This window comes from Theropithecus gelada, chromosome 1 (genome assembly GCF_003255815.1).
Source record: "Theropithecus gelada isolate Dixy chromosome 1, Tgel_1.0, whole genome shotgun sequence".
NCBI lineage: Eukaryota > Metazoa > Chordata > Mammalia > Primates > Cercopithecidae > Theropithecus > Theropithecus gelada.
Genome location: NC_037668.1, coordinates 65,216,996 through 65,242,281, shown reverse-complemented (window position 1 = coordinate 65,242,281; position 25,286 = coordinate 65,216,996). Strand labels below are relative to the sequence as shown.

At 43.7% G+C, this 25,286-nt stretch overlaps 1 protein-coding gene and 1 pseudogene across 2 annotated transcripts; one reads left to right on the top strand and one right to left on the bottom strand.

Annotated features, from left to right (window-relative positions):
* Window positions 1-1,084: 1,084 nt before the first annotated feature.
* On the top strand, window positions 1,085-19,096 carry SNIP1 (Smad nuclear interacting protein 1). Of its 2 annotated transcripts, XM_025370359.1 has the most exons (5): window positions 1,136-1,417; window positions 2,676-2,778; window positions 6,259-6,426; window positions 15,169-15,767; window positions 17,620-19,096. In XM_025370359.1, exons 1-5 carry the CDS (start codon window positions 1,194-1,196, stop codon window positions 17,882-17,884), a joined length of 1,359 nt encoding a protein of 452 aa, XP_025226144.1. In that variant the 5' UTR covers window positions 1,136-1,193; the 3' UTR covers window positions 17,885-19,096. The 2 variants fall into 2 exon arrangements, with proteins under 2 accessions (XP_025226229.1, XP_025226144.1); XM_025370444.1 differs by lacking the exon at window positions 6,259-6,426 and having other exon boundaries at window positions 1,085-1,417.
* On the bottom strand, window positions 10,229-11,047 carry LOC112632094 (annotated as a pseudogene).
* Window positions 19,097-25,286: the final 6,190 nt, after the last annotated feature.

Sequence of the window (25,286 nt, the reverse complement as noted above, 5' to 3'; positions counted from 1 at the left end):
AAAATTTAATTTTTGTAGAGACAGAGTCTTGCTATGTTGGGCAGGTTGGTCTGGAACTCCTGGCTTCAAGCGATTTTCCTGCCTTGGCCTCCCAAAGGGCCGGAATTACAGGCTGCAGCCTCCGTGTTCGGCTGTAAATAGCTACTTTTGACAGTATAAGGGTCTCTGGTCAGGTGTGATTACATTCTTGGGAGGAGAAGAAAGAAACAATTATTCCTTTTGGTAGTCTGTATCTTAGGCAGATAAAGACCCGCGCTTTGGGAGAGACGGTGGGCACCGGGAAGGAACATTGAGGCTTCTTCAGTTCGGTATGTCAGTGCGCCATATTTTGGGGTTTCGGTTTCTGAGCCCCAACAGCATTGCAAAAAGTTCAAGAAATAGAAGAGGAAAAGCTAATGATTTGCCCACGGGTTATCATCTCTGATTGCATTTCCATTTCTTCCTCCCTTCTATTTCCAAATGTAAATGTAATTATGGTTTGCGCACAATTTTGTATCCTGCTTTGTCATTAACAAGTCAGGGTTTTTAAAGTTTGTAAATGGTTTACTAATGGCCACATAACACCCATTAATTTGGCTAACTTCCCTACTGCTGGGTATTTACATTGTTTCCACGTTTTGTAATTACTAATAATGTGGCAACAAACAGTCTTGAGAGGTTTGCTTTTTCCCAGTTTTTTTTTGTTATTGTTGTTTGTTTTTGAGACATCTCGCTCTGTCGCCCAGGCTGGAGTGCAGTGGTGCGATCCGCGCTCACTACAACCTGCGCCTCCCGGGTTCAAGCGATTATCTTGCCTCATTCTCCCGAGTAGCTGGGATTACAGGCGCGCGCCACCACACCTGGCTAATTTTTGTATTTTTAGTAGAGACGAGGTTTTGCCATGTTGGCCAGGCTGTTCTCGAACTCTTGACCTCAGGTGATCCGCCAGCCTCGGCCTCTCAAAGTTCTGGGACTACAGGCGAGAGTCGCCACGCCCAGCCAAAAGTTTGTTTTTGAAACTTGAAACTCCCGCCACCCAAGCAGGTCACTGTGGCCACGCCCACTAGGGAGTAGTCACGTGTTTAATATCCGCCGCGAGGATTTCTGGGAGGTTGGGCACCCCGGAAGCGGAAGTCCAGGAGTCAAACTCGTCATTTCCTTCAGCTAGAGGAGCTCAACGGATCTGTTTTCTTTCGCTCAGCCAAAATCACAGAATGAAGGCGGTGAAGAGCGAACGGGAGCGAGGGAGCCGGCGAAGACACCGGGACGGGGACATGGTGCTGCCGGCGGGGGTGGTGGTGAAGCAGGAGCGTCTCAGCCCAGAAGTCGCACCTCCCGCCCACCGCCGTCCGGACCACTCCGGCGGTAGCCCGTCTCCGCCGGCCAGCGAGCCGGGCCGCCCGGGCCACCGCGGGAACCGAGCCCGAGGAGTTAGCCGGTAAGTGGGGGAGCAGCCCAGGATGGACGTTGGGTTGGGCTCATTCAGAAAGGCGGGAAGGGCTAGCATCCGAAACAGGTTTTGAATGCTGGGCGCAGCAGCCCGGACTGAATCCTGAGGGACTGTTGAGAGTGGTCCAGTCGTGCTTGTGTTATGCTTGCTCTGTCACTTGCCTTATAGCTCGGTGTTCAACGCCTAATGACACACCGGCAGGATCCCACTCCTTCATTCTTGTGTCCCCAGCACTTCGAAGAGTGTAGCCCAACAGATAGCACTGATAATCTGTTAAATTAGAATGAGATTTTCCCCATCCCGCCCACAAATGGAGTGTGGGCCTTGTCTTTCCAGTTACCTGCCAGAAAGGTTTTCACATCGAGGTCTAGGCGAGCTACCTAACAGAAACTGGAAAAATAAAAATAAAAAAAGTTACTTCTTGCTAGACTCATTTGTTTATGCATTCATTCACCATAGTTTTACTGAGTGCCTATTTTAAGTGTGAAAGACTGCCCTAGGTATTGGGGCTGCAAGGGCGATTCAGTTAGATGATCTTCACCAGTGCCAAATTGGCCATGCTCTAACCCTGAGACAGATGATTAAAAAAAAAAAAATAGTTTCAATAACAAGTATTATTGATAGGTTATAACAGTAATGTGATAGAGATTGGAGAGAAGAGGGAGGAGGCCTCTCTAAAGAGGTGCCATTTGAGTCCAGACCTGAGTGATAGGAATGATTCAACCTCTTAAAGATCCAGGCAGAGGAAACAACATCTGCAAAGAACTTGAAGTAGAATGAATTATGACTGAAATGGGAAAAAGCCAGTGTCGGTGGAGTATAGTGGTCAAGAAGGTGGGTGGTAGGAATGAGATGGCATAGGGAGGAAGTAGAACCACAGGATGGAGAGATTGTTCCTGATGCTAGGGGTGTTGGTAGTGAGGGATAAAGAATCAAGGGTGACTTCCGGATGGTGATGCCAGTTAGCAAGATGGCAAGGAGTAGGAGAGGAAAGGTTTTTGAAGGGTTGGAAATTAAGAGTTTTGTTACCTAAGTGAGAAGGTTCAGTAGACAGTTGTCTATGTGAGTATGGAATGCAAGGGAGACGTTAGAGCTAGGAAGATGAACCTCGTGACTCCTTTAATGTGACTGGCAGATACCTTCACAAAAGCAGTGTTTGTGTTAGTAGGTAAGCCTGATACTGGAAGCTGATTTTTATGGGGGAAGGGAAATTGCGATAAAATCCTGTGTACCATGCTCTGTATAGGTCCCCACCCAAAAAGAAAAACAAGTCCTCAGGGAGAAGAAGCAAGTCTCCTCGGAGTAAGAGAAACCGAAGTCCTCACTACTCAACAGTCAAAGTGAAGCAGGTAAGTGGATTGGGGTGTTTTGATGTTGGGTCCAAATTGAGAGCCTTTTCCTATCACAGCTAAAGAGGGCTGTGTGTGTGTGTATTGTGTGTGTGCGCGTGTGTGCACGCACACTCGCCTACATCTCTACCTGTACCTCCAATGGGCTTTTCTGAAAACTGGGTGTATTTCTTTTTTCTGCTTGTTTGCTTAAATTAAACTTTTTATTTTGAGATTATTATTGGTTCACATATGGTTGTCAGAAATAATTCAGGGAGATATACTCTTCCTGGTTTCTCCCAGTGGTAGCATCTATTCATAATAGAACTGTGGTACAATATCATCATCAGAATATTGACATTGATATAGTCAAGATAACATTTCCTTCACCACAAGGAATACCTCATGTTGTCCTTTTGTAGCCACACACACTTATCTCCCACTTTTATCCTTCCTTAACTTCTGTCAACTTCTAATCTGTTCTTCATTTCTATAATTCTGTCATTTCAAGAATGTTATGTAAGTGGAATCATACAGTATGTAACCTTTAGGATTGTCTTTTCTCACTCAGAATCCTTTGGAGATTGATTCAGGTTGCAGCTCTCAGTAGTTTGTTCCATTTCATTGCTGAGTGGTATCCATATGGCATGGATTTAGCCACTTACTCATTAAAGAACATCTGGGTTGTTTCCATTTTTTGGCTATTACACATAAAGCTGCTATATACACATTTGTGTACAGGTTTTTATGTGAACATAAGAGTTCATTTCTCTGGAGTGCAATTGCTGGATTGTACGGTAGTTGCAGGTTTAATTCTTTTAAGAAATTGCCAGACTGTTTTCCAGAGTGGCTGTATTAGTTTCCTAGGGCCACCATAATGAAATACCATAGAGTAGGTGGCTTAAACAACAGAAATTCATTTTCCTGTAGTTCTGGGGCTAAAAGTCAAAAATTAGGGTGTTAGCAGGTTTGGATTCTCCTGAAAAAAATCCTCTTTCCTTGGCTTGCAGATGGCTACCTTTTTGCTGTATCCTTAAATGATCTTTTTTCTGTCCTGGTGTCTTTTCTCAGCCATATTGGATTAGGGCCCTGCCCTCATTTTTTAACTTAATCAGCTCTTTAAAGACCTTATCTCCAAAAACAGTTATTAATACATTCTGAGGTACTTGGGTTTGGTACTTTAACTTGCTAATTTTGGAGAGTACAGTTTAGTCCGTAACAGTGGCTGTACCATTTTATATTCCCACCAGCAATGTATGAATGATCCAGTTTCCCTGTATCTTTATCAGCATTTCAAGTTATCACTTTATTTTAACCATTCTGATAGGTGTGTAGTAGTATTTCATTGTGATTTTAATTTGCATTTTCCTTTTTTTTTTTTTTTTTTTTGAGACGGAGTCTCGCTCTGTCACCAAGGCTGGCTTTGTGTGTGTGTGTGTGTGTGACCTGGACTGGAGTACAATGGCGTGATCTTGGCTCACTGAAATCTCCCCTTCCCGGGTTCAAGTGATTCTCCTGCCTCAGCCTCCCGAGTAGCTGGGATTACAGGTGCCCACCACCACGTCCAGCTAATTTTTTGTATTTTTAGTACAGATGGGGTTTCACTATGTTGGCCAGGCTGGTCTCGAACTTCTGACCTCGTGATCTGCCCGCCTCAGCCTCCTGAAGTGCTGGGATTACAAGCGTGAGCCACCACACCCAGCCTTGGACGTCTTTTCATGTGCTTATTTGCCATCTGTATGTATCTTCTCAGGTGCAATGTCTCATGTCTTTTGCCTGCTTTTTTTTCTTTTTTTTCTTTTGTTTTTTTGAGATGGAGTTTCACTCTTGTTGTCCAGGCTGGAGTGCAATGGCGTGATCTCAGCTCATTTCAGCCTCAGCCTCCCAGGTTCAAGGGATTCTCCTGCCTCAGCCTCCCAAGTAGCTGGGATTACAGGCTCCTGCCACCATGCCTGGCTAATTTTTGTATTTTTAGTAGAGATGGGGTTTCGTCATGTTGACCAGGCTGGTCTTGAACTCTTGACCTCAGGTAATCCACTCACCTCAGCCTCCTGAAGTGCTGGATTACAGCACTTTGCTGTAATCCCAGTATGAGCCACTGCGCCCAGCTGTCTTTTGCCTGTTTTCTAATAGTATTATTTACTTTTTTACTGTTTAGTTTTTAAGAATTCTTTTTATATTGTAGATACTAGTCCTTTTGGGGTATGTGGTTTACAAGTATTTTTTTCCCAGTCTGTAGCTTGTCTTCATTTTCTTAACAGGGTTTATCTCAGAACAAAAGTTTTTTTTTAATTTCAAAGAAGTCCAGCTTATCTGTTTTTCCTTTTATGGATTGTGCTTTTGATGTCATGGCTAAGAACTTTTTGCCTAGCCCTAGATCTCCGAATTTTCTTCTAAATTTTTTTTCTTAAAAGTCCATGATCTGTTTTCAGTTTCTTTTTAGGGTTTTGTTTTTGTTTTTGTTTTGCCTATGAATGTCCACAAACATCAACACCATTTGTTGAAAAGACCATCTTTCCTCCACTGAATTACTTTTGCTCTTTTGTCAAAAATCAGTTGGGCATATTTGTATAGGTCTATTTCTGGGATGTCTGTTCGGTTCCATTTGTCAGTGTCTGTCATTCTTCCAATACCACACAATCTTGATTACTATAGCTATATAATAAGTCTTGAAATTGTATGGACTGATTTCTCCTGTTTTATTCTTCTTTGTAAAAATTGGTTTAGCTATTCAACTTCTTTTGTCATCCATAAAAGTTTTAACAATCTTACCTCTATTTTTAAAAAGTCTGGGCAGGTCACAGTGGCTCATGCCTGTAATCCCAATACTTTGGGAGGCTGAGGTGGGCAGATGACTTGAGCTCAGGAGCTCCAGACCAGCCTGGGCAACATGGTGAAACCCATCTTTACAAAAAATGCAAAAATTAGCTGGGTGTGGTGGCATGCCTGTAGTCCCAGCTACTCAGGGGGCTGAGGTGGGAGGATTACTTGAGCCTAGGAGGTTGAGGCTGCAGTGAACAGTGATCATACCACCACACTCCAGCCTGGGCGACAGAGTGAGATCCAAAAGAAAAATCTTGCTAGGATTTTGATAGGATTTGTGTTAAACTGGTGTTTGGGGGCAATAATTGACTTTTTACTATGTTAAATCTTCTAATCCATGAACATTGTGTGTTTCCCCTTTTATATAGATCATCTTTGATATATTTTATCAGTCGTAGTTTTCAGCATATAAATCTTATATATATTTCTTTGTGGAATGATTATAAAGGGTATTTTAAATGGGTGTCCACATGTTCATTGCTACTATATAGAAATATAATTCATTTTTGTGTGTTTATCTTAATCCTGTATCCTTGCTGAACTAATTTATTCTAGGTTTTTTTTGTTTTAGATTACTTGGGATTTTCTACATAGACAATCATATCTACAAATAGGGACAGTTTTATTTCTTCCTTTACAATCTGTGTGCATTTTATTTCCTTTTGTTGTTTGCATTAGTCCGTTTTCATGCTGTTGATAAAGACATACCCGAGACTGGGCAATTTACAAAAGAAAGGTTTAATGGACTTACAGTTCCACATGGCTGGAGAGGCCTCACAACCATGGCAGGAAGCAAGGAGGAGGAGCAAATCACAGAGATGGGGGCAGGCAAAGAGAGATAAAAGAGTAATGAGAACAGACACTCTTGCCTTATTCTCAATTTTGAGGGATGATAATTCAATCATCTTTTTTTTTTTTTGAGATGGAGTCTTGTTCTGTTGCCCAGGCTTGAGTGGCGCAATCTCTGCTCACTGTAGCCTCTGCCTCCTGGGTTCGAGGATTCTCCTGCCTCGGCCTCCCAAGTAACTGGGATTAGAGTCTGGGCCAGTCACAGTGGCTCACGCCTGTAATCCCAGCACTTTGGGAGGCCAAGGCGAGTGGATCATCTGAGGTCAGGAGACCAGCCTGGCCAACATGGTGAAACCTCATCTCTACTAAAAATACAAAAATTAGCCAGGTGTGGTGGTGGGCGCCTGTAGTCTCAGCTACTTGGGAGGCTGAGGCAGGAGAATCGCTTGAACCTGGGAGGTGGAGATTACAGTGAGCCAAGATTGCACCACTGCACTCCAGCCTGGGTAACAGAGCAAGACTCTGTTTTAAAAACAAATTTTGAAAGACAAATAAAAAACAGTATAGCAACTATTTATATAGCATTTACATTGTATTAGGTATTATAAATAACCTAGCAATGATTAAAAGTGTACAGGAGGATGGCCGGGCATGGTGGCTTACGCCTGTAATCCCAGCACTTTGGGAGGCCAGGGTGGGCGGATCACAAGGTCAGGAGATCGAGACCATCCTGGCTAACACGGTGAAACCCCGTCTCTACTAAAAATACAAAAAATTAGCCGGGTGTGATGGCGGGCGCTTGTGGTCCCAGCTACTCAGAAGGCTGAGGCAGTATAATGGCGTGAACCCGGCAGGCGGAGCTTGCAGTGAGCCGAGATGGCGCCACTGCACTCCAGCCTGGGCGACAGAGCAAGACTCCGTCTCAAAAAAAAAAAATATATATATATACACACACACACACACACAGGAGGATATTCACCAATTTTTATATAAGGAACTTCAGCATCCTGAGATATCTTTTTCGGTTTTGTTTTGTTTTTTGATATCTTTTTTATCCACTGGGGATCCTGGAACCAATCTCCTGAGGATACTGAATGATTACTTTATTCTTTTCTCGACCTCTGAACCACCATTTTTGTGGATTGGTTTTTTTTTTTGTTTTTGTTTTGTTTTGTTTTGTTTTTTTGGTGAAGTGTCACTCTGTTGCCCAGGCTGGAGTACAGTAGTGTGCTCTCGGCTCACTGCAACCTCTGCCTCCTGGATTTGAGTGATTCTCGTGCCTCAGCCTCCCCAGTAGCTAGGATTACAGGCACGTGCTACCATGCCTGGCTAATTTTTATATTTTTAGTAGAGACAGGGTTTCACCATGTTGGTCAGGCTGGTCTCAAACTCCTGACCTCAAGTGATCCGCCCGCCTCAGCCTTCCAAAGTGCTGGGATTACAGATGTGAACCACCGTGTCCAACTGAACCACCATTTTCGAAACAAATGTATTCATTACATGCTCATTGTAATAATACAGAGCTATGTAAAATATGAAATGAGAGTATGGTTTACTTCTCTCATCCCCAAAATTGCACCACCTCCTCAACCAAAAAACCTCCACCTCACTGGCCAGAGGTAATCACTATGATATAGACTCTCTGTCCATTATCACATGGCCTTCTCCCATGAATCTCTCTGTCTCTTTTCTTCCAAGGTCACCAGTCACATGGGATTAATGACCTACATTACTCCAGTATGACCTTAATTTATTACATCTGCAGTGACCCTCTTTCTAAATGAGAGGGGAGATAAACATTTGAGAGTCATCTGCATATAGATGTATGTAAAGTATTAGGATTAGATGAAATTACTAAGGAAATGACTGTAGATAGAAGAACAACCAACAAAGGACTGAATCCAGGGGTGATCCAGTGTGAAGAAATTGCAGTGACATCAGCAAAGGAGACTGGAAAGAAAGAGAAGCAAGAGAATCTGGTAACTTGAAGCCATTAGAAGGAAATGTGTTGAGGATACAGTGATTAACTCTGTTAGATGCTGCTGATAGTTAAGTGAAATGAAGACTGAGAATTGGCCACTGGATTTAGCAATGTGGAGGTCACTGGTGATCTTGACCAGCCATTTTACTGGAATAATAAGGGTGAGACCTGATTGGAGGGGTTCAAGGGAAGACAGAGGAGAGGAATTGGGAACTGAATTTTTTTAAAAAACTGTTTTCTTTTCTCTTTTCTTTTGTTTCTTTTCTTTTCTTTCTTTTCTTTTCTTTTGAGACAGAGTCGCACTCCATCACCCAGGCTGGAGTGCAGTGGTACAATCTCGGCTCCCTGCAGCCTCCACCTCTGGGGTTCAAGTGATTCTTCTGCTCCAGCCTCCCAAGTAGCTGGGACTACAGGCAAATGCCACCACATCCAGTTCATTGTTGTATTTTTAGTAGAGACGGGATTTCACCATGTTGGCCAGGCTGGTCTTGAGCCCGTGACCTCAAGCGATCCACCCACCTCAGCCTCCCAAAGTGCTAGAATTACAGACATAAGCCACCACACCCAGCCATTTTGACTTCTTACAGTGACTCTTAATCAGGGATAAAGGACATGATAAGATTAGTCCTGGTGAACTCAAGGCAGATAGCGGTGGCAAGCTTGTAAATGTTTTGGAGTAGGAAGGGTGGTTGTCTGAGGCTCTCTCTTGATGCGTGTCTTTGCTAGGCTAGGAAGTCTAGAAAAACTTGAGTCCCACTCTGAGCAAGCAGGCCCTCACTTGAGCCCTGTGTATGGCAGGGAGCAGGGGAGGCGGTCTTAGTCCCAGTGCTTCCACTTTTAGGGTATTGTGAATAATGCTGCAATGAACATGGGTGCTCAAGTATCTGAGACGCTGCTTTCATTTGTTTGGGATATATAAACAGAAGTGGGATTGTTGGATCATATGGCAATTCTGTTTTTTAATTTTTTTTGGAACTACTGTACCGTTTTCCACACTAACTGTACCATTTTACATTTTCCCACCAGCAGTGTAGAAGGGTTTTGATTTTTCCACATCTTTGCCAATACTTGTTATTTTCAGTTTTTTTATGGTAGCTATCCTAATGGTTGTGAAGTCACCAAGAAAAATTTTTACTTTTTTTTTTTTTTTTTTTTTTTTTTTGAGACGGGGTCTCGCTCTGCCGCCCAGGCTGGAGTGCAGTGGCCAGATCTCAGCTCACTGCAAGCTCCGCCTCCCGGGTTCACGCCATTCTCCTGCCTCAGCCTCCCGAGTAGCTGGGACTACAGGCGCCCGCCATCTCGCCCGGCTAGTTTTTTGTATTTTTTAGTAGAGACAGGGTTTCACCGTGTTCGCCAGGATGGTCTTGATCTCCTGACCTCGTGATCCACCCGTCTCGGCCTCCCAAAGTGCTGGGATTACAGGCTTGAGCCACCGCGCCCGGCCAAATTTTTACTTTTTAATTTTATTTTTATTATTATTTTTAGAGATGGCGGGGGGGGGGGTCTCACTATGTTGCCCAGGCTGGTCTCGAACTCCTGGACTCAAGTGATCCACCTGCCTCGGCCTTCCAAAGTGCTGGGATTATAGGTGTGAGGCACTGTGTCCTACCTGCCTAATCATTTTTATTATTATTATGTATTTTTTTAATTAGGGGCCATGCTAATTTTTGTATCATTCTCATTTTCTGCCTAATCATTTTGGAAGTCTCTTGCTGCTCTCTCTTTAAAAATTTTTAACCTTAATTATCTGCAAACATTTTTGTATGTTACCTAGTCCATAGCAATAAGTTTTTTTTATTTTTTTGGTGGGAGATACCAAATTTATTTATTTGAAGGAATGGTACAAATCAAATAACTTAAGTGGGTGTTTTGGTACAATTTATAGAAAAGGCAAAGGAGACCCCAACATGCATGCACTGCCTTGGTGACCAGGAAGTCACCCCATGGCTATGGGGAAATTAGCCTAAGGCTTAGCTTTCATTATCACTGTCTCCCGGGGTGTACTTGTCAAAGAGATATTCTGCCAAGCCAGATTTGGGTGCCCCCATCTTGCGCAAGTTGGTCACGTGGTCACCCAATTCTTTGATGGATTTTACCTGCTCATTCAGGTAATGTGTCTCAGTGAAGTCACACAAATGGGGGTCATTTTGTTGGTGGCCAGTTTGTGCAGTTCCAGTAGTGACTGATTCCCATGTTTTTCCAAATGTAATGCACACCCCATTGCATTCAGCCTGCTCTCCCAGTCATCATGGTCTGGTTTCTTGATATCCTGAAGGAAGATTTGGCCATCTCTTTGGCTCTGCATCTTCATCAGTTTCTCGGCATGTTCCATCTACTCATGAGACTGGTGAAGAAAGTACTTGGCAAAATTCTTCAAAGCCACATCATCGTGGTCAAAGTAGTAAGACATGACAGGTAGATGTAGGAGGCGTAGAACTCCAGGTTGATCTGGCGGTTGATGGTGGTAGTTCTGGCTCACCTGCGAGGGGGACGCGGTCGTGGTGGCAGTGGCTGCGCGGCAGTGACTGCATGGCGCTGGACTGGCGACGGGGGCCTTGGGACCGTCAGAGGGCCCAGTGAGGAGGTGACAGAGGGTTAGCTATGGGCGGCCAGCCGGGGTGGGGGACAAGAGCCCGGTTCCGTCCAAGCACTGTTGAACCAGGAAACCCCGGCGACTCTCCACAAAGAATGTCTCATTTTTTCTTTTTAAAATAAAAAAAAAATAATAAAATTTTGTACATGAATGAAGTCCTTGGGGATCTACATCTATAAGACTTGTTTCTTTTTTTTTTTTTTTGAGATGGAGTCTCTGTCATCCAGGCTGGAGTCCATGGCACAGTCTCGGCTCACTGCAACCTCTGCCCTCCGAGTTCAAGCGATTCTCCTGCCTCAGCCTCCCAAGTAGCTGGGATTACAGGCGCCCGCCACCGTGCCCGGTTAATTTTTTGTATTTTTAGTAGAGACGGGATTTCACCATCTTGGCCAGGCTGGTCTTGAACTCCTGACCTCATGATCCACCCGCCTTGGCCTCCCAAAATGCTGGGATTACAGGCGTGAGCCACTTTGCCCTGCCTCTTGTTTCTTTCTTTTTTTTTTTTTTTTTTGAGATGGAGTCTTGCTTTGTCGTTCAGGCTACAATGCAGTGGCGCCATCTCTGCTCACTGCAACCTTCACTTCCTGGGTTCAAGCGATTCTCCTGCCTCATCCTCCCAAGTAGCTGGGATTACAGGCATGCACTACCACACCTGGCTAATTTTTGTATTTTTAGTAGAGACGGGGTTTCACAATGTTGGCCAGGCTGGGCTCAAACTCCTGACCGACCTCAAGTGATCTGCCCCCCTTGCTCTCCCAAAGTGCTGGGATTACAGGCGTGAGCCACCATGCCCACCCTATAAGACTTGTTTCTGCTGCCTCTCATGCTCAGTGGCTTGTTTCCATTTCCTTGTGTGTGTCTAGTATTCTTTAATATTTGAGCCCATGCTTAGAGCTCAAATCTGTTTTTTTTTCTTACCCCCCTTTGGAGATTTTTTTCTCATTGGAGATTTTGCCTTGCTTATTGACAGCCCAACAATACATTAAAAATTTAATAAGTAGGCCGGGCGCGGTGGCTCAAGCCTGTAATCCCAGCACTTTGGGAGGCCGAGATGGGCGGATCACGAGGTCAGGAGATCGAGACCATCCTGGCTAACACAGTGAAACCCCATCTCTACTAAGAAATACAAAAAATAGCCGGGCGAGGTGGCGGGCGCCTGTAGTCCCAGCTACTCGGGAGGCTGAGGCTGGAGAATGGCGTGAACCCGGGAGGCGGAGCTTGCAGTGAGCTGAGATCCGGCCACTGCACTCCAGCCTGGGCGACAGAGCGAGACTCCGTCTCAAAAAAAAAAAAAAAAATTTAATAAGTATCTAGTTAAATTATAGTGGGAACATCTCTCCAAGTATTTTATCTGCCAAGTCTATATATAGAAATATCTGGTCTTATTGTGAAACTTGTCCCTTCTCTTTTTTCCCCTCTCATTTAACAATATATTAGATATCTTTCTATGTCATGATCTCATTCTTTTTCATGGCTGTGAAGTATTCCTTTGTATGAATAGATAATAATTTAACCATTCTACCATTGCAGGACATTAAGTTGTTTCCAGTTTTTTTATTATGAAATTACAGTAAACACATTCATATGTATGTGTTTGTGCGTTTCTGCTAGTATTTCTGTAGGATTGATTTCTATAAGTGGCATTAGTGGTTGATGAGATTTTGATTAAATACTGTCAAATTGACCTAAATAGGCTATGCTAGTTTATACCTGTACCAGCAGTGACTGAAAATACCCATTTTCCTGTGCCTTCCTTTTTGACTGTAGATATTATTGATCTTTTTAATTTTACTAATTCAAGGAGAGAAAATTCATGTTTCTTTTAGAATTTGATGCTTTGGTTATTAGGTTAAGCATATCTTCATGCATTTATTGGAGATGTATTTCTTTTTTCTTTTTTTTTTTTTTTTTTTTGAGACAGGGTCTCTGTAGCCCAGGCTGGACTGCAGTGGTATGATCATAGCTCACTTCAGCCTCGACCTCCTGGGCTCAAGTGATCCTCCCACCTCAAATTCTAGAATAGCTGTAATTTTAGATTACAGGTGCATGCTGTCATGCCTGGCTGATTTTTGTATTTTTTGTAGAAATGGGGTTTTGCCATGTTGCTCAGGCTGGTCTAAACTCCTGAGCTTAAGCAATTCTCCTGCCATGGCTTCCCAAAGTGCTGGGATTACAGGCGTCACCCACTGTGTTCGGCCCTTGGACATTTATTTCTTCTGAAAATTGTTCATTTTTCTTTCCTTTTTTATTTTTGAGACAGAGTCTTGCTGTGTCATCCAGGCTGGGGTACAGTGGTGGAATCTCAGCTCATTGCAACCTCTGCCTCCCAGGCTCAAGCAATCCTCCCACCTTAGCCTTCTGAGGAACTGGAACTACAGGCATGCACCACTGTGCCCAGCTGATTTTTGTATTTTTAGTAGAGACGGGGTTTCACCATGTTGCCCAGGCTAGTCTCAAACTCCTGGGCTCAAGTGATCCATTGCCTTGGCCTCCCAAAGTGCTGGGATTACAAGTGTGAGCCACTGGCACCTGGCCATTTGTCAGTTTCTCTGTTGAATTGTTTCTTATTGATATAGTAATATATAGTAGTCCCCCCTTATCTGTGGTTTCACTTTCTACATCTGAAAAGATTAAATGGAAAAATCCAGAAAAAAACAACTCATAAAGTTTAAATTGGTCACTATCCTGAGTCATTTGGTGTAAACTTGTGCTGTCCCACCAGGAACATGAATCCTTCCTTTGTCTGGTGTATCTGTGCTGTATGCGCTACCTGCCTGTCCGTCACTTAGTTGTCATCCTGGTTATCAGATAACTGTTGCAGTTTGCAGTGCTTGGATTCAAGTACCTTTATTTTATTTAGTAGTGGCCCCAAAGTGCAATAGTAGTGATTTTGGCAATTAGGAAGGCTAAAGAGAAGCTGTAAAGTGCTTCCTAAACGAAAAGATGAAAGTTCTCAACTTAAAAAAAACTTTTCAAATCCTATATTGAAGTTGCTAAGATCGATAGTAAGAATGAATCTTCTATTGTGAAATTGTGGGGAAGGAAAAAGAAATTCATGCTAGTTTTGCTGTTGTATCTCATACTGTAAAAGTTACAGCCACAGTTCATAAGTGCTTAGTTAAGATGGAAAAGGCATTAAATTTATGGGTGGAAGATGTGAACAGAAGTGTGTTACGTTTGATGGCAGTCAGGTTCAGTACTATCCGTGGTTTCAGCCATCCACCATACTTAGAATGTATCCCCCTAGGACTACTGTCTGGTTTGTGTTGCAGACATTTTCTACCAGGCTGATTTTTTTTTCTTCTTTTCTTTCTTTTTTTTGAGAAGGAGTTTCACTCTTGTTGCCCAGGCTGGAGTGCAATGGCGCAATCTCGGCTTACTGCAACCTCTGCCTCCCAGGTTCAAGCGATTCTCCTGCCTCAGCCTCCTGAGTAGCTGGGATTACAGGCATGTGCCACCACACCCGGCTAATTTTGTATTTTTAGAAGAGATGGAGTTTCACCATGTTGGTCAGGCTGATCTGGAACTCCTGACCTCAGGTGATCCGCCTGTCTCGGCCTCCCAAAGTGCTGGGATTATAGGCATGAGCTACCGTGCCTGGCCTAGGCTGATTTTCAATGCTGTCTTTTTCAAGAAATCATGGTATGTTTCTCCATTTCTTCAGATCTTTAAAAAGCCTCTATTTTAATGAATTTTTACAGATTTCTTCTTATATGTCTTTCATGTTTCTTAAGTTTATTCCTAGGTATTGAATTTTTTTTTAACTGTGGAAGTAGGATTTAAAAACTGTTATATTTTCATTTTTGGCATGAGAGAAAGCTAGCTTCTTTCTTTACATATCTTGTACCTGACTACTTAACTCTTAGTTCTATTTTCTGTATATTCTTCCCTGTAAGTTTGCCCATAGTTACCTTTGTTGTGAAAAGGAGGAAATTACTTTTCTTTCTCCTTTCTGGACTAAATAGTCTCTTGTTTTTAGGGCTCTGGACCTGGGCTTGTGCTATTAGGGCTATAGTTGAATAGCAGCATGGGATATCATTTTTGTGGCCTTGCAAGGGAACATAACCACCAGACATAATCTTATTTCTGTGGGAAATGTTGTTCTAAATGCCAAAGTCCAAATTACAAAAGACCTTTTGAATATACCTCATTCAAAAAGAACAAGATTTGGGCTGCCTTTAGATTGTGCACTGTGTTAAAATTACAGAATCTGTTTGAATTTCAGGAGCGTGAGGATCATCCCCGGAGAGGACGGGAGGATCGGCAGCACAGGGAACCATCAGAACAGGAACACAGGAGAGCTAGGAAAAGTGACCGGGACAGACACCGGGGCCATTCCCACCAAAGGAGAACGTCTAACGAGAGACCTGGGAGTGGGCAGGGTCAGGGACGGGAGAGAGACACTCAGAACCTGCAGGCTCAGGAAGAAGAGCGGGAGTTTTATAATGCCAGGCGACGGGAGCATCGCCAGAGGAATGACATTGGTGGTGGCGGTAGTGAGTCTCAGGAGTTGGTTCCTCGGCCTGGTGGCAACAACAAAGAAAAAGAGGTGCCTGCTAAAGAAAAACCAAGCTATGAACTTTCTGGGGCACTTCTTGAGGACACTAACACTTTCCGGGGTGTAGTCATTAAATATAGTGAGCCCCCAGAAGCACGTATTCCAAAAAAACGGTGGCGTCTCTACCCATTTAAAAATGATGAGGTGCTTCCAGTCATGTACATACATCGACAGAGTGCGTATCTACTGGGTCGACACCGCCGCATTGCAGACATTCCTATCGATCACCCATCTTGTTCAAAGCAGCATGCGGTCTTTCAATATCGGTAAGTAACATGGAGGAAGAAACTGTAATGTGAGCAGAAACAATTGCTCAGTTAGTTAGGATTACTAAGATTTTTGTTCATACATATACAGAAGAATCCCATACCCCTCATATCTAAAGAGTATTGTTAATCTAACTTCCCTTTAAATAATTGTTTACATATTTATAAGAACATTATACTTTTAATCTATTTTTTGTTTTTTTGTGACAAGGTCTCACTCGGTCACCCAGTCTAGAGTGCAGTGGAGCAAACACAGCTCACTCCAGCACCCTCTTGGGCTCAAATGATTGTCTCCCACCTTGGCCTCCTGAGTAACTGGGACCACAGGCATGTGCCTCTGTGCTCTACTAATTTTGAAACTGGTTCTTGATAGCTTGCGTGGGACATCTGTGATGATTCTCACAACAATCCTGTGAGAAGGATAGGACCGGTTTTTGGTTTTTTGTTTTTGTAAGACGGAGTCTCCTTCTGTGCCCAGGCTGGAGTGCAGTGGCGCGATCTCAGCTCACTGCAACCTCTGCCTCCCACGTTCAAGCGATTCGCCTGCCTCAGGCTACCGAGCAGCTGGGAATACAGGCGCACGCTGCCACACCCAGCAAATTTTTGTATTTTTAGTAGAGACAGGGTTTCATTGTATTGGTCAGTCTGGTCTCGAACTCCTGACCTTGTGATCCACCCGCCTCGGCCTTCCAAATTGCTGAGATTATAGGTGTGAGCCACTGCGCCTGGCCCATTTTTTGTTGTTGTTGTTGTTGTTGTTTTGTTTTGTTTTAACATGGTCTCCTGACTTTGAATGGACAAGTATTTATATCCCCATTTGACAGATGAGAAAACTGAAGCCCAGCAAAACCAAGTGACTTGCCTAACAAATGATCACTATAGTACAGTGGTCCCCAGCCTTTTTGGCACCAAGGACCGGTTTCATGGAAGACAGTTTTTCCATGGAACCAGGGGCATGGTTTCAGGATTCAAGTGCATTACATTTATTGTGCACTTTATTTTCTAATATTATCTCATTGTAATATATAATGTAATAATTATACAACTCACCATAATCTAGAATCAGTGGAAGCCCTGAGCTTGTTTTCCTGCAACTCGATGGTCTCATCTGGGGGTGATGGGAGACAGCGACAGATCAGGCATTAGATTCTCCTAAGGAGCACGCAACCTAGATCCCACCTGTGCACAGTTCACAATAGGGTTCACGCTCCTATGAGACTAATGGCACCGCTTATCTGACAGGAGGCGGAGCTCAGGCAATAATAATACGAGTGATGGGGAGCAGCTGAAAATACAGATGAAGTTTGGCTTGCTTGCCTGTCTGCCCACTGCTCACCTCTTGCTGTGCGGCCTGGTTCCTAACAGGCCACGGACTAGTACCAGTCCATGGTCCAGGAGCTGGGGACTCCTGCCATAGTAGAACTCTGGCTCAAATATAGCTCCCTTGACTCTGAAGTCCAGGTCCACTGTTTTTTCCCATTTGGACAGGAACTGAAATATATTGAAATATAGGTTAAAGAAACATTGATTATAAACAACAGAAAAAAATGTATTTTCTTAACCACAGCAAGAGACTTTGGATTCTGCATTTCCACCTTTTGATCTTCCATGGATTCTCCCCACCCTCCAGTAACCCATTCTCACCTTTTCTACTAAATATATTTAAACTTCCAATTTCCCTTCCCAGGGCCATGCTTTCCCCTTGATTTCTTTGATTCCCTAGAATTTTAACTTGAATTATGCTCAAGTCAGGTTATTTACATCATCTAGGCTGTCTTAGCAAAGAGCTTCAGAGAGGCTGGATGATCTGAGGCAGAAGTTTGCTCATAGGTTTCTCCTTTTTCTCTGCTAGGCTTGTGGAATATACCCGTGCTGATGGCACGGTTGGCCGAAGAGTGAAGCCCTACATCATTGACCTTGGCTCAGGCAATGGAACCTTCTTAAACAACAAACGTATTGAGCCACAGAGATACTATGAACTAAAAGAAAAGGATGTACTCAAATTTGGATTCAGTAGCAGAGAATATGTCTTGCTCCATGAGTCGTCGGACACTTCGGAAATAGACAGGAAAGATGATGAGGATGAGGAGGAGGAGGAAGAAGTGTCTGACAGCTAACAAACTAAGAACCCAAACTATTGAGACACGTTTTCCTTGTTGGAAGGCTTTGATTGACTCAGAGAGCACTATGGTGGTGGGTCCAACACTATCATGCTCTCTGTAATGCCTCTTACTGCCTTAAGTCTTTCCCCTGTTGCTGACCAGATTGTGTTACCATTTGAATACACTGACTAATGTTTGTTAAACTTTTTCTGTGGCACCTTGGCCACATGCCTGCAGGCATTTGTTTTCGGAACAGTCTCACCAATTACAACACACCGTGTTTTAGTAGAAGCGTTGTGGTTTTAGTTGGTGCTTTCAGAACTGCTGCCTAGGAAACTATAAACCCTTGCTTAAGGGTAAATCATGGCTTGTTCTCTTTGTACAGTTAACTTTATTTATATAGGTATTAAGCTTTGTGGACCAGGTGTTTTTCTTTTGGGGTGAACCCCTGAGCAGAGAATCTTACTAGGCTTTGGTTATCACCAAAACAACCTCTAGTATATACCAAAGCTTTGACCTGGTTGAGCTCTTGAGCTTAGAAGTCGATTTTGCACTTAGTCTTTTGGGGGTGGGAATGTACTGCAGTCAGTAAACGTTATTGACTGTTTAACTTAAACAGATGCTTTATGGCACCTGCTCAAGCCCGTGACTGTACAGAAGGATCCTGGTTGCTACCAGTGGGTGCTGATTCAGCATCACAAGTGACTGAAATTGGTCGTGGATCTGTTCTTTCTGAAAGAATTCCTGATTTCTCCATGGAGCATGTACACAACAGTTTTGATCATATTAACTGTACTTCAGTTTTGCATTTTTATTCAAATGTTATCTCCTTTTTTTTTCTTTGAGAAATAAACTGTCACTGATGTGGCAGGTTCTTTATTCTAATAACGTGTATATGTCTAAAAGCAGGTTGTGTTGTTTACATTGTTTCTACACATTTCATCCTTTAAAAATTGTTCAGAGAGGCTGTATTTACCTTCCCAAGGTTGGAAAGCAGGGGAATTTCCCAGTTTCCTAGTTTTCCACCAGAGGAATATGTGTAAGTAGCAAAGTATTCGCTGCTTACATATAGTGTATATGTATGTATATATGTAAATTGTGTGTTAAAGAGCTGATACTGATTTTCATATGACAATGTTAGGCAAAGGCCTCCCTGCATTTGTAGAGCAGGTGTTCATTTATATGTATTTTTGGGATAAAAAAATAAAATTTGTAAATATAGCCCCATTTCAAAGAGTAATGCTTTCCTAGCTTAGAGGACCTTGTGTTCATAAGTCTGTTTGCTGCTAATGGAGCCTTCTGTCAGTACTTTTGAGATAAAAATAGGTAGCTGTTTTAGAGTGTTGTGGGGAAGGTTATATTGTTGGCCTCCAAGTCAGTAGAATAGCAGACGGTGACACAGAGGTGGATTGTGGGGAAAGGTGGTGAAGCAGCTCAATCAGTGTTACTACTAATTGTTCCTCTTGGGTTGAGACTTAGGATGCTATTAAATTTGATTGTTTTCATACCCATGTGTGCTCAGGGCTAAAGGTTGGCTAGTGGGAGGGGCAGCTGACTAATGTTCATTCAGAAGAAGTTAAAAGATCCTTTGAAAAGTGAACACTTAATAAGGTCATTAGATGAAACGTAAGTTGGGCCGGGTACAGCACGGTGGCTAATGCCTGTAATCCCAACACTTTGGAAGGCTGAGGTGGGCGGAGTGTAAGACCAGCCTGGCCAACATGGTGAAACCCCATCTCTACTAAAAACACAAAAATTAGCTGGGCATTGTGGCACATGCCTGTAATCCCAGCTACTCAGGAGGCTGAGGCAGGAGAATCGCTTGAACCCGGGAGGCGGAGGTTGCATTGAGCCAAGATCATGCCACTGCACTCCAGCCTGGGTGACAGCGAGACTCTGGCTCAGAAAAAAAAAAAAAAGGTAAGCTGAAGGATGTGTTCTATTGGCCACTACAACTCCAATTTTTTCATTTTGGTATGTGCCGTAGATCATATATATGTGCTTATCTGAAGTAGGTTTGTTTGGATGGACTTTTCTCTTGATCCAGACTGACCATTTTCTCTTGAGGATTTAAGCACTAATCTGGTATCTTACTGTAGGGCCTCCTTGTTCAGTTTGTGCTGCAGTAGCATTGCTTTGTGGTATCCTTGAGTTTTGCTACAAACTTCATCCTGGTGGGCACTGTGATAGACGACCACCTTGCCTACATTTTTCAGTAAGAAGACTTAATTATTTAGTAAGTTTTTGTCAGTGGAGGAATGACGTCCTGGATTGAGAAATTCTTTATGCCACATATCTGAGAAAGTGTTTTTTTGGTTTTGTGGGGTTTTTTTTGTTCGGATGGCGTCTCACTCTGCCACCCAGACTGGAGTGCAGTGGCATGATCTTGGCTCACTGCAACCTCCACCTCCCAGTTTCAAACGATTGTCTTGCCTCAGCCTCCCAAGTAGCTGAGACTGTAGGCACCTGTCACCAAGCCCGGCTAATTTATATATATATATAATTTTTATTTTTTATTTATTTTTTTTTAAGTAGAGATGGGATTTCACCATATTGGCCAGGCAGCTCTCGAGCTCCTGACCTTGTGATCCGCTCTTCTCAGCCTTCCAAAGTGCTGGAATTACAGGTGTGAGCCACCAGGCCCGGCCTGAGAAGGTGTTGTTTTTTTTTTTTTTTTTTTTTTGGTCTCGTTTTCCCTTACCCCTTTCTTTGAAGAAAGGGTGTCAAAAGGCATTACCTGCCTCTAAAGCCAGATACCACCAGCAGACTTCTTAAAGTGGATATAATCCTAAAGCTTTCTTCTTCAATTAAAATTCATTCTGTTTAGAAGTTCACGTTCATCTTGGCTATTTGGAACTTCTTCATTCTCTATCTTTTCCCCACAGTGGCTGGGCTTGTCTGCAAATCATTGTGTCAAAATCAAACTATTTTCAAAACAGCCCTTTGCTTCTGAGCCCCTCCCCTAAGTCCTCTGTGGGGGTCCACAGTTCTGCAGAGGTATGGGACAGAATCTTCAGATTTTACCCCTTGAGTCTCTTCCTAATCATATCCTGGTTCCCTCATTCTAACATTGACAAAGGATGACTCATTAAGTGCAACTGGTGATGTAACTTTCAAATACTTTTATTGTGTATGTCAGGTTGATTATCATTTGAAACAGTGCACACAGATGGTTGTATTTTTTTTTTTTTTAACATCCTTCCCATTGTGGAAGTTATGGATCTGAGGAACAAAATGATGTCATGTTAATCAGAATCTAAATGTGACACAAACAACATGCCAACAATACCTGCTTGTGAAATAATGTTCTGAGCCCACAGTGTTCTTGGGTGTGTGAGTTTATATCAAGTGAAAAGGCTGCTTAATTGACATTAAAGTTTTGAAATGTAAAGCTTCATTTGGTCTCTTGGGTAAAATTTCCAGCGTATTTATCAAATAGGAAACAATTCTAAAAACAGTTGATTTGTTCACATTTACTCTAAAGTGAATTAATCCAGTCAGCAATAGTTGCATAAGTTTATGCAGTTGGTTTACAGCTAAGTTAGAAAGGGAGCGATAGCTGGGTGTGGTGATATGCGCCTGTAGTCCCAGCTACTTGGGAGGCTGAGGCAGGAGGATCACTTGAGCTCAGGAGTTTGAGACCAGTCTGGGTAATAATAGTGACACCTTATCTTTAAAAAACAAGTAAAACAGAAATAATTTGGAGATGGGCTGCACCTTGTGGAAGAGATGACAGTTGAGGTATACCTTAGAAAATAGGTTGCTTTGGAATCAGTAGTAAAGGAGGACATCATGCCAGACTGAGCAGTCCAGGGACTAGCAGGACTGCAATGGACTGTGGATAAGACCCTATAAATTAAGTTGTTTACCTCAAGGCCCATGGCACGTCAGTGGTAAACCTGGGATGAGAAATCACCTCAGTCCTGGCTCAGTGATCTTCCTGCTGGACTGTTCCTGCCAGCAGAGCTTAGCAGAGAAATTTAAGGAAGGAAAAGACAACTGATTAATTAGGCTGCCCGATTCATAACTAGGGAGTTCAAGGAAATCACAGGAGGTGGGACTTTCTGCAGTAGAGAGTGGCTCAGGCAAATCCTCACCTCACCAAGTCACAGCTAGAGCTACTTGGAAATCATCATCTTGGTTCATAAAAATAGAAAAATATTCAGTAATTGGATGCCAAAGAACATGTAAACTGAGACTTCAATAATAAAACTGGCCAATATTGAGCACTTTCTATGTACCAGGCACAGTCCTCAGCAATTTTTTTTTTTTTTTTTTGAGACAGAGTCTTGCTCTGTCGCCCAGGCTGGAGTGCAGAGGCACAGTCTCGGCTCACAGCCAGCTCCGCTTCCTCGGTTCACGCCATTCTCCTGCCTCAGCTTCCCAAGTAGCTGGGACTACAGGCGCCCGCCACCACACCCGGCTAGTTTTTTGTATTTTTAGTAGAGATGGGGTTTCACCGTGTTAGCCAGGATGGTGTCGATCTCCTGACCTCATGATCTGCCCGCCTCAGCCTCCCAAAGTGCTGGGATTACAGGCGTAAGCCACCACGCCCGGCAGTCCTAGGCATTTTACATGTGTCCTACTTCATACGTGAACTCATTGAATCCTCACAACCCAACAAGGCAGTCTTCAACTGTTGTTCCATTTTGCAGATGAGAAAACTGAGGCACAGGGACATTATGGTCACAGTGGTAGGTATGACTGGAATTTAGACCTAGTCACTATGGTTCCAGATGCTACATTCTTTTTTTTTTTTTTTTCGCTCTGTCACGACCAGGCTGGAGTGCAGTGGTGCAATCCCCACTCACTGCAACCTCTGCCTCCCGGGTTCAAGTGATTCTCGTGCCTCAGCCTCCCGAGTGGCTGGGATTACAGGTATGCACCAACACGCCCAGCTAATTTTTGTATTTTTAGAAGCGACGGGGTTTCACCATGTTGGCCAGGCTGGTCTCAAACTCCTGGCCTCAAGTGATCCATCCGCCTTGGCCTCCCAAAGTGCTGGGATTACAGGCGTGAGCCACTGCGTCTGGTCCAGGTGCCACATTGTTAACCACTGTGATGTGTTGGCTCTCAGTCTTGAGATGTCTAAGGACTGGCCCTCACAGAGCAGTAACAGCAACAGCCACTGACACGGTGCTAGATAGGAGATGCATAGGGATTGTGAAAGCACAGAGAAGTAGGGTTTAGCAAAGCCTTGGGAACCAGGGAAGAATGAGCAGTTAGCCAGAAGAGGCCAGCTGGGATGAGTAAAGAAAAGTATGTTTTTAGGCAGAGAGAAGACACTTAGAGATGCCTCAGGTGGTAAACTAATTAGACTTTGGAAGAACTTGAAGTTCAGTACAGGAGTTGGAGTGAGTGACCCGCCTGGGTGATATGATGATACCACTCAGGTTTCTAATAATGATGGACTGAGTTACGTTTGATGAACCTTCCTGGTCAAAACAGCTAAAACTTTGAGATAAAATAAAAACAAAAAACTTTCTTTTTTTTTCGCCTAGCCAGGCTGCAGTGCAGTGGCGTGATCTTCCCTCACTGCAGCCTCCGCCTTCCGGGCTTAAGTGATTCTCCTGCCTCAGCCTCCTGAGTAGCTAGAATTACAGGCATCGGCTACCACGCCCAGCTAATTTTTGTATTTTTAGTAGAGGCGGGGTTTCACCATGTTGGCCAGGCTGGTCTTGAACTCCTGACCTCAGGTGATTGGCCTGCCTCGGCCTCCCAAAGTGCTGGGGTGAGTCACTACACCCAGCCAAAACAAAAAGTTTCTTACGAGCATTCAAAAGTTGAAAAAGTAGTAAAAAGTAATCAGGTCAAAAGTGAGGTAAACAAGAATCCAGAGAGAAATGGAGCATAAATTCCTGGAAACCACATTTGATCTAAAGGCAAGCTATATTTGATTCTAGCAGATCGGACCTTATTCTACGTTGAACGGGGCAGAAATCAAAACCAAAAGCCCAGGTACAGTGGGGAGTTTGGTAGATGTTTCCCACAAAAATAAATAAATAATAAACTGGGGCCGGGCGCAGTGGCTCAAGCCTGTAATCCCAGCACTTTGGGAGGCCGAGACGGGCGGATCAAGAGGTCAGGAGATCGAGACTAGCCTGGCTAACACGGTGAAACCCCGTCTCTACTAAAAAAATACAAAAAACTAGCCGGGCGAGGTGGCGGCGCCTGTAGTCCCAGCTACTGGGGAGGCTGAGGCAGGAGAATGGCGTAGACCTGGGAGGCGGAGCTTGCAGTGAGCTGAGATCCGGCCACTGCACTCCAGCCTGGGCGACAGAGCGAGACTCCGTCTCAAACAATAAATAAATAAATAAATAAATAAATAAATAAATAATAAACTGGCATGCCAAAGAACTACACCTTGCAGAGTTAAAAGAGTGGATCAGAAATTGAATCTTCCCAGTCTTCCCAGGGATTTGCAGCCTGGGAGTTCAGGAAAAAACAAGCCTTGACCCTGTACTATTAGTGTCTCCCAGGTTGTCTGTAGAAATTGTCAACTTATATCTTGTTGCTCAGGCTGGAGTGCAATGGCACGATTTCGGCTCACTGCAACCTCCGCCACCCCTGTTCAAGTGATTCTCCTGCCTCAGCCTCCTGAGTAGCTGGGGTTACAAGTGTCCGCCACCACGTCCAGCTAATTTTTTGTATTTTTAGTAGAGACAGGGTTTCACTCTGTTGGCCTGGCTGGTCTTGAACTTCTGACCTGAGGTGATCCACCTGTCTTGACCTCCCAAAGTGCTAAGATTACAGGTGTAAGCCACTGCATCCGGCTGAGAAAGACTTTCTATAAGAAATTTATTTGAGAATAGAGCAATGAAACAATACCATGCCATAGTAAACTATGTGGATATTCTGAGAGGTAAAGGAAGACACTGGGGTTTAAAGGAAAAAATGAGGAGGGTTACATAATTGTTTTGAAATAATTATCCTTGGCTGGGTGTGGTGGCTCATGCCTGTAATCCCAGCACTTTGGGAGGCCGAGGCGGGTGGATCATGAGGTCAGGAGTTTGAGACCAGCCTGGCCAAGATGGTGAAACCCCATCTCTACTAAAAAAAAACAAAAACAAAAACAATTAGCCTGGCACAGTGGTGGGTGCCTGTAATCCCAGCTACTTGGGAGGCTGAGGCAGGAGAATCGCTTGAACCCAGGAGGCAGAGTCTGCAGTGAGCCGAGATCATGCCACTGCACTCTAGCCTGGGCTACAGAGCAAGACTCTGTCTCAAAAAAAAAAAAAAATTATCCTTGATTCCATCCTGGGATGCTAGTCCCAGGTTGGACAGGCAGTTGCTAGGCAAATGTCCTTGCAGAGGTATTTTCTGTGTAAGGTTGTAACGGTCTTTGTGTAAGGCTGTGGATTTTCTTTTTCTTTTTTTTTTTTTTGAGATGGAGTTTTGCTCTTGTTGCCTAGGCTAG

Coding starts and splice junctions, on each gene's coding strand:
- SNIP1 (XM_025370359.1), top strand. CDS start 1,194: ATGAAGGCGGTGAAGAGCGAACGGGAGCGAGGGAGCCGGCGAAGACAC. Junction 1,418..2,675: donor CGAGCCCGAGGAGTTAGCCG/GTAAGTGGGGGA, acceptor TGCTCTGTATAG/GTCCCCACCCAAAAAGAAAA. Junction 6,427..15,168: donor AGGCAAAGAGAGATAAAAGA/GTAATGAGAACA, acceptor TTTGAATTTCAG/GAGCGTGAGGATCATCCCCG.